At 44.2% G+C, this 9,055-nt stretch overlaps 1 protein-coding gene across 1 annotated transcript; it reads right to left on the bottom strand.

The window, feature by feature from the left end:
• Positions 1 to 1,468: 1,468 nt before the first annotated feature.
• On the bottom strand, positions 1,469 to 6,582 carry mbpa (myelin basic protein a). The gene is made up of 6 exons (XM_034545854.1): positions 6,478 to 6,582; positions 4,782 to 4,877; positions 4,355 to 4,381; positions 3,563 to 3,583; positions 2,090 to 2,173; positions 1,469 to 1,519 (listed from the first exon to the last, which is right to left on the bottom strand). Exons 1-6 carry the CDS (start codon positions 6,580 to 6,582, stop codon positions 1,469 to 1,471), a joined length of 384 nt encoding a protein of 127 aa, XP_034401745.1.
• Positions 6,583 to 9,055: the final 2,473 nt, after the last annotated feature.

Here is a 9,055-nt window from a genome sequence, read left to right as displayed (position 1 = left end):
ATTATTTTTCCCTCTTCAGTTATTCAGCTGCTCAGTAAACCTTGAATCTGGCTGCAGTCTCTGCTATCGTCATGGTTACAAACAGGGTTCCATTCAGAGTCAAAATTGAGTATTTCTTGTAATAATAAAGCAGCTCAGCTCTAATAAAGTCCATTCCATTATCTGAACTGCTTATCATATTCAGGTTCACCTGGACAGGTGTCCAGTCTTTCTCATATAGACACACAACCATAAAGACAGCTGGCCTGGCTCCACCTTTAGCACCGTGCTAAACTACACACTTTGGCTTTTGTACGGCTAACAAACAAGTTACTGTATTATGGGATACTTGGCGAGTTGCCGGGAGGCGGATTGGCCCAGTGTTTGTCGTCTTAATGCTAAGCTAAGCTAATCGTCTGCTGGGTCCAGCGAAGGCTAAATAAATATTTGAAGGCAAAATAGAGTGAGACATAAATACAAAATGTAGGTATGATGTAATGAAGACAACACAAGTGGCATATTTTAAAACATTTAATAGCTGAGAGAAGACATAACATGCTTGTTTTTAGATAGGCCGAACACGAAAAAGGAAACATAACCCACCTTTACAGTTCTTTACAGACCATCCCGTTAATGTGAACATAAACAGAGAGTGGCTTGGTCATTTATTATTATTACATTAAAAGGAAATCGACAAAATACGCGTCAGAACATTTGAATGCAACATCCAGTACTCCTCATTCCACCTCGGGCGCTTCTGCCTTTGAGCCACTTACTGTCTGACCATCAAACCAACTGCTGTCTGTCGTCTTCTGAAGGAAACACAAATGACATTAAAAACTCAAACTCAATTCAAGATGCAAACAGATAACTCGCGACAAACGAGATCCACGCACAAGCTACAATATAGAAAACAGAGAATATTCTTTGGTTATGGAACAGTGCATTTGAAAAGGGCTTTTTTTTCCCGGAATGACATCATCCTGTACATCTTCATTAATTACACTGAAGCACAATTAAAACAATATAGAGTCCATATAGCGCAGGTTTCCAGTTGGTTTGCGACATACGTTTCACTCGAGCAGATCACTCTCCGTTTTTAGGCCTCACGTTACGACGTCGGGTTCCAGAAAGTCAGCGGGACACACAAAGCGCCACTCGTGTACAAAAATAAGCGTGACGGGAGACGAAGAAAAACAAAACACACTAGCACCATCGGACCAAGACACTCGAAGGGATGGGCGATTCTTACAGGGGGGTGTTTTACTAAAGGCATGACAAACCATCATAAACAGCGAGACAAGCTATATGTAGGATTAGAACAGAGGTCCAGTGAGCACCCGCAACCCCGGAGAGTGGATTTGGTTTCACAGAGGAGGGCTCGTGTTAGTGGGTTAGCGCTTCTTGAGGTTGTGAGTCCACCGCTCGATCCCCTCCTTCATCTCGTCCCGTGGGAGTCGGATCTGCGGTCTGGTCCTCGGCGGAGAGCTTAGAAGATGGTGCTCCAGCGTTTTGGGGGTGCACGGGACTTGGTTTCACCCTGGAGAGAAGAAGAAGAAGAAGAAGAAGAAGAAGAAGGAGGAGGATGAGGTGGCTGAGAGAAAAGTGTGTTTTCTATCCCCAGAGATGGCATCTATAAGAGCATTCTGGGGTGAAGTAGATTTCAGTTACAACTGTGCGTAAGGAAACTTCTCGAGCGGTTTGATTGTCGAGTACTTCACATTCATTGGGGTTTCTAGCAGATCGTCCACGCTGGAAATAAACCCCTCGGAAAAAAAGTCGAGGTAGATGGCATTTGCAGACATCAATGAAGACGTGTGTGAGAAATGTAATAACATGTCGGTGTCAGTGTGAACATGAGGAATGTCGCCCCTGAAGCTGGTGAGTTCATTCTGATGACAGGCTGCTGTGGAAGCGTGCAGATGAAGTGAAAAGGTGAATTGTTATACTGTATATTTATTCATTACTCACTGGCCTCTGGTGAGAGCGTCACTGTTGTATTTGAGGGCAAACACAGACAGGAAACAGTGTTTTATGAGGCCCGGTCTCACAGATAGAAAGAGGAAGAGTATTTGAGTGAAACAAGTGGGGTGGGGGAGGAGGGGCTCACCAGGTTGAAGATCCTGGACAGTGTGCTTTGGTCTTTGCGTCTCCTGACCGGCGACTTTGCACTCTCGGCACGCGGCGACGAGGCCTAGAAAAAGATGTTGCGTAAGCACAGATGGAGACCTGGAAACCGGGGCCTGAAAGGTCGTCTGCTGCTGGGTCATTGCGTGACCTTTAACCAGACGCCTAATTCACTTCACATTGATGGCCTCCTCTTTCAAGATGAGACACATTCTATACATCAGAGCAATCGCAGCTGTCCCACTACTTTGATCTAAGGCCGAACAAAATTATATTAACTGTTTAAAAATCTTATAGGGGGCACGACTATTGCTGTTGAATAAAAAGACACGAATCAACAAACATAAAGGATTTTTTAAAAATGAAGATAAGACCCGCTTTGTTTACCATTCATCCTCTGCAATTGTGTTAGGATCGACCTTTTGGTCTTTGGGTCGAGATTTGAATGTGCTTTGCTACAGGAGGAATTTCCCCCCGTGGACAATAAAGGTTGAATGTGTGTTTTTTTTTGGCCATTATGTAACTTTTAGAACTTATGCGTACGTTATAAAGGCCTGAGAGTCAACTTGTTTCAATAGAGAACCCAAACTTCCCTTCTAAGCTGAAGGGGGAAACAACCAAACGGCAGGTGTGTGTGGTGAGAAGTTATCGCTGATAGCGGCAACCTTCAGGGTGCAAAGGAAATGGACGACATGGTGACACAGAGGATACGAGTCCTCCATCCCCGTCCAATCACACACACACACACACACACACACATATGACATGGCTGCTCCAGGGTCGCCGGACAGATGACAGGACACAAAGAAGGTGGGAAGCCAAAACAGATGGATCGGTGAGTCACCTCTTGGCACAGAGGAAGTGGAGGTGTTACAGAGAAATAGTGGCGTGAGGGAGGAGGATGAGGAGGAGGAGGAGAAGGTCCTAAGAGAAAATGTTTACCGGCTGTGGTTCATAAATAGTCGAGCAGTTTCAAAGTCATCCAGAAGCAGCGAGTCGCTCTGGATTGAAGCAAAGGAGAATTTATTGCAACGACATGAATTTACCAACGAGCCAATGCTCTCTTTGAGTCATCGAGCAGCGGATGAGAGTGTTTTTATTCCCGCGGCACCGGTCTAGACGGAGCTCGGCCTTCCAGCTGCTGTATGCAGATGCTGGCAAATCAGCTGTTTGAATGCGTCTTGAATCGATGCGCTCGGGTTCAAAAGGTATTTCTCATCAAGGAGGAGAAGAAAAAAAGCACACGGTGGTGAGAGAGACACGGGCCGAGCGTGGAGGTTAGGTCACTGGGTGCGCTGCAGACAAAGGACACAGTGCGACACAGGAGCTCTCTGCAAGACGCATTTAAATGGGATCACTGCGTGCATCCACGACCACACACACACACACACACATAAAGCGGTGCAGTCAGAAGATGGGGCTTTTGTTCGACTCGAGAAGGGAAGTTGTGACGTACCAAGCCCAGGGCGTCTCTCCACTGGACATGCAAAAGAAACAGACAGTGACACGATGAGATGAGGCACAGTGAGCGGACTGTAGTGGTACCCGCGTCCGCCTCCTCGGAGAATCATCCAGTCAAAGGTATTAAATGGCAGGATTAGCAGCGATGCCGTGGTGTATTAAAAGAGTGAAGAATGGGTGATTTCCAGTGACGATCGCACTTTATTTATTTTCCTCACTCCAGAGGTAAAAACATGAACTTAGCGTGAGAGGTGGCACAAAAAGAGTGACTTCCCCCCCAACACGCCGCTCCATCTACAACTTAAAGCCACTATGTGTAGAATGTAACTTTACATTAATGGATTGTAAATTAAATTTGGTACAGACATTCATGGTCCCCAGAGGATGAAGATCTCCTGACTTTTTATTTAGTGTCACCGACAGGGCAAAGTGAATGGGCGTAATCAGCGGCTAGTATTGTAATGCTTCAGCCAACATGCTGTGAAAGGGAAGTTGTGGATTGAAACAAAAACGACTTTCGGTTTAGGCAACAAAATGACTTGGTTAGGGTTGAGAAAGGTAATTTAGGTAATTTACCTAACAAAAGTCAAATAAAACAAGTATTTAGCATCCATTCATATTCGCAACCCGTTTTTTCTCGTTTTTGTGGAGTTTTACTGCTCTCTGACATCTAATGTGATGCTCCCACTGGGCTGGTGCCCAATGGCTCAATGGTGTCCAATAAAACCCCAAGTGGGTATCCACTGAAGATCAATACAACAGATATTGTGAATAAAATGAGACTCACCCGGGATTTGGGACGAGGAGAGGACACCTGAGAGAAACCAAACAACAACAAGAACAGAGTGACTGACAGAACAACAAACACCATTCTGAAATCAACAAATGATTGAGCTGCTGATTGAAAGCTTCCCAGTTCCTGCTTTTGATCAGGGTGTAAAAGAAGGAGTCGTGCAGCGTTGTAATCAGTGAGGAAGCCGAGGAAAGCAGTTGCATATAAAGCTGCCGCACTATTGATGCCCGGAGTCAGAGCCGAAGCAGATTGAAAGAAGATGAACATGTCTTTGTTCTGTGTTGTGGCTCATGCAACCCATAGCAGTCCCAGAGTAATACGGCAAATACAAAATGTGATTGAACCCGGGGATCTCAGCATGATGCAACAAAGCTGACTTTATGTACAGCGTGAAAGCATTTAAATCAAAGAAACTCACAACAAAGCTCCTGAAGAAATGCACCACAGCATTTTCATTGGTCCGGCGGCGAGCGGAGGATTGCTGGGGTGAGGTGGACAGGTGACCCCGGAACGAACCCTGAGAGGATCAAGAGAGGTCAGGCGACAGCATGTTTGGTGGGGGAGATGGAGCGATGCTACTGGGCAACCAAGTTGGGATCAAATCAAATGGCGACAAAATCAAAAGTCCCAGTGAAACTGAAGCTTTGAGGACAATTACATGAGGGATTTAAAATCAAATCCTGGACGGCTAAAAGGTAGGCGGGATTAGAATATTACTGGGTACGGAGCTCCAGAAGATCCAAACACACTCACATGTGCATGCCATAAATTTTGATTATGGAATAAAATATTTTTATATAAAAATACAAAAAAGCTGACCGAGGCATGTGATCTAAAATGCATTTCATCTTACAATAAGCGACATTTAACTCAACAGCATTGTAAAGTTGGTTTTCTATGAATCACGAGTAGCGTGGCATGAGCTTGAAAAGACATCTGTCATCTTCCCATAAATCTGTCCCGTACCTCCTAATGTTAAAATTACAGTAATTATTGCAGTTTCACATCTCACAATGTACAGGAAGAAAAAGGACTGTAATCATGTGAGAAGACAGGAAATCTGCTAATTGAATCAATTAGAGGCAATTAAAATACTAGAAAGATTTACAGCGGGATGGGGTGTGTAGTCGACTCTTTTGTGATATCAGGTTTAAGAGATTCACAAGGTTGTTAGCTGGCTGACAACCTACAGAACAATATCACACGTCTGACACACTGATGTCTCTTCATCTAATTCACGTGTTTGTTCAATGTCCTGTTTGAGCATAAAAAGATACCTTTCATAGATACAGATACCCATCTTTGTGGCTTTCTTTTGCCTGGAACATATGAGGGAAAAGATCCAAGCTCAGACAATAAGCACGCACACAAATCCACAACACCGGAGACACTTGGATGTCAGATGAAAAGGAGCGCCTGTTTGCAGCTCAGGGCCAGTCTGACATTACAAACTACATTATTTCTTCAATTGAGACGTACTGTGTACGTTTACTTACAAATGGGAAGAGACTAAATGACAACACGGGTGAGTTTAGTTGGCAAAAAGAAACAAAAGTGCCCTGAGCATGAAATTTATTTTTGAATCACATCAAAATCACAAAATATAGTGCCGGCCTGGTGGACTTCTGCCTCAAAATGAGAAAATCGCCGCTCCAAATCTCTATTAAGGAGTGCCTGGACGGAGAATTGAGTCAACAAATCTCAAACTGAGAGTGTGAAGCTCGGTTTAAAAGTCTCCAGGAAGCTATGGAGACGAGCTGAAGGAGATTAGAGATGTACTGCCCACTGCAAACCCTGATTTAGATTTGTTTTGTGTCTATTTCTTAATGGGTTGAGAACATTTTCCTGCAACTTAAATTGCTCCAAACCCAGTGGACGATCTTCAAAAAAGCATTGTCATTATTTTTCCAAAATCATTAATATTGTGGATAACTATATGGGTGAACTGAACAAATGTTTAAAGCACTTCAAACAAGTACAATATAGCACATTATTGCAGTGCGGTGACGATCTGATTGTAGAGTTTTGTAACATTTAGTCAGTTTTAAGAAGCAGAGAAGTTCTGGAACCAGAAAGACCCAGAACCATCCTTTTGCTGCACATGCACGGACGCTCACCTTGCTCCTTTTCTTTTTGTCTCCTCCAAAGAACTTGGTAATCTGATCCATGAGACAGGGGTTCTTCTTTTTCCTGCTGAGCCCTGAGGTGCTCGCCGTTGCCATGCTACTGGTTGCTGAGGTTGTGTGGGGTTGAACTCTGTCTTTCTAGTCGGTAGTCCTCTTCCAAGCCGGTCTTCAGGCCACGGTGTCAACACTCGACTCTGTTGCTTCTTCAGGGTGGCTCGCTGGGTCTTTGAAGACGTCGTCCCCTTCGGTCGCAAGGCACCATGGGACATGAGGAGGGTCAGGTGTGGTGGGGGGTGGGGGGGGGGGGATGCTGCTGCGGCCAGTGAGGTCCATGGCTCTGGCTCGGCTCCAGGCATTCTTCAGGGCTTCAGTGGCTGTGTCAGTCACTGCCGCCCTCTGCATGGGCCCGGGCCATTGTTCCTCCCCCCCTATCTGCTTCATCCCGGCCACAGGGACAACAAGGGTTATCTCTGAGTCTGCACTCACACCCTGATGCAAAGCAGCCCCGCGCTCTGTGAGGCCATTGTTGAATCGGCCTCATATATCCTCTTAATGGATCGAGTTTCAATTGGATGTACAGTCACCCAGTTTAACATAAGGAGAGGGCCGGAAGACAAGAACAGCTTTTTTTCTGTGGAAACCTGTGGACACGGGCCAAGTATCTGTGTCTGATACAATCAACTTGTGGTGACTTTGCATGTTTGGACGTTTGGATGAAACCATAGAAATCCATACGGCTCCAGCTAAGACTGGAGTTTATGGCTAATGGCGCTTCACAGGTTGAATATTTAACATAAAGAATGAAAGAAAATTGAACCAAACTGTAATGCAATGGTCAACCCTCTGAGACCATTGGGGCATTGCTCTCTTTAAGAGGCTGTAGCAGGGTCGGTCACGGTTGGTACCAACCAGGTCATGCTAGCTTGTCGGGATAACGCTCCAAAGTTACTACTAAACTACATTTTGGTGAGGGAAAAACATGGCATGATAAAACTGGCCAAGAGATGTTAATGAAAATGTTTCTCTGGATACCCAGACAGGCCCACTTTATGATACTCCCAACAGGAATTGCGTGAATTGGGTATGACTGGAAAGCTTAGACTTGTGGATCCCATGAACCCAATTGTTCTCATGTGTGACGGTGTTAGTCCCCAAAGCAGCCATTTCATTGCCACCTCAAAGTATACTACTCGTGACTGTATCCCTCCGCCAACCCGTCATTTTGCAGTTTACATCCATGTCTGTCCTTCACCTCATCATTTTATCATGTATGTGTGAAATTGTCACAATTAGCGTATCTGACCTTTGACCACCACATTTGAATCAGTTCATCCTATCCAGGTTGATGTTTGTGCCAGATTAATTAAAATTCCCTCCAGAATGGACCGGAAAAGATGGACGGATGGATGGACAGATGCCGGCACGAAGGGATAGAAATGACCTCCAGGTTAATCTCTGCCTCATGAAACTACAGAACTGGGGGATTCAGAGGATGTTTGGGCTTTCTAGGTGTATTGACTATAAGGGCGTTTCTGAGCAGCTTCCAGAACTTGAGTGTTCGCCATTCAATTGTCAAAACATGCAATTTGTACCGAAAGAAAGATTTTATTAATAATAATAATAATAATAATAATAATACTTAGAATTGATATAGCACTTTTCTAGACACTCAAAGACCCTTTACATAAGGCATAGACAAACACAACAAAACTAAATAGAAAGACAATGAGCAAAAAAACAAAAAAAAACAGAACATTTCGGGTAAAAAGGAAAAAGAAAATTTCCCTTATACAGTCTAAACTTTTAACGATTTGAATAGGTGGATAACTAAAACACACACACACTGCTGAGCTAAATTATTCTTCAGGTTCCCAACTATTAGATGACTCATCCCTATTCCCCACTCATATGTGGCACATACCGGTGACCTGCTCGAGTGAAAGCTCAACAATATGCACAAGGACCTTGAGCACTGTTTTGTACACCGCTGTTTCCAACGTCAAGTAGGTTTCTGCCGTTGTCAGATTTTGATGCATGATTTCAAATGATCCTTGAATGTTGGGGCTGTGTCACTTTAGCTTTGCCATTGTCCCACATTTCATCACGACAAGGAGTCCCGGGTGTGTTGGTTCGCCCGCAGCGGCCGGCGAACAAAGCAGGATCTGTTGCAGGGTAAGTTGTGTCCGAAAACACCCATGCAGCATCGGAATATTCATATTTTTGGAACACATGATTGTTGTGATGGATGCTTTCTTATTTCAAGTCAGAAAGTAGGGGTCGAAAACTAAGCTGTGTGGCAAACGGATGACTCTGTTTAATATAACATGTGACACATGAAAGCAGCATTTTAGAAGTGCAGCTGCAGAATTTGTTTTCATAATGAAGCAAAAAATCCAGATGAGCGTATTAAGGATAAGGAGAGAAGAAAAAAAAAAAGAGAAAGGAAAAGTGGTCAACAAGCAGTCCAAGGTATATCGGGCTGAAATAAGCATCAGGAAATATGTAAATCCCCAAAATACTGATTTAAATGAAAACTCAAGGCATGTATATGTAGAACAGGGTGTGAGGA

This window comes from Cyclopterus lumpus, chromosome 11 (assembly GCF_009769545.1).
Source record: "Cyclopterus lumpus isolate fCycLum1 chromosome 11, fCycLum1.pri, whole genome shotgun sequence".
NCBI classification, from domain to species: domain Eukaryota; kingdom Metazoa; phylum Chordata; class Actinopteri; order Perciformes; family Cyclopteridae; genus Cyclopterus; species Cyclopterus lumpus.
This window is presented reverse-complemented; position numbering and strand designations above follow the sequence as displayed.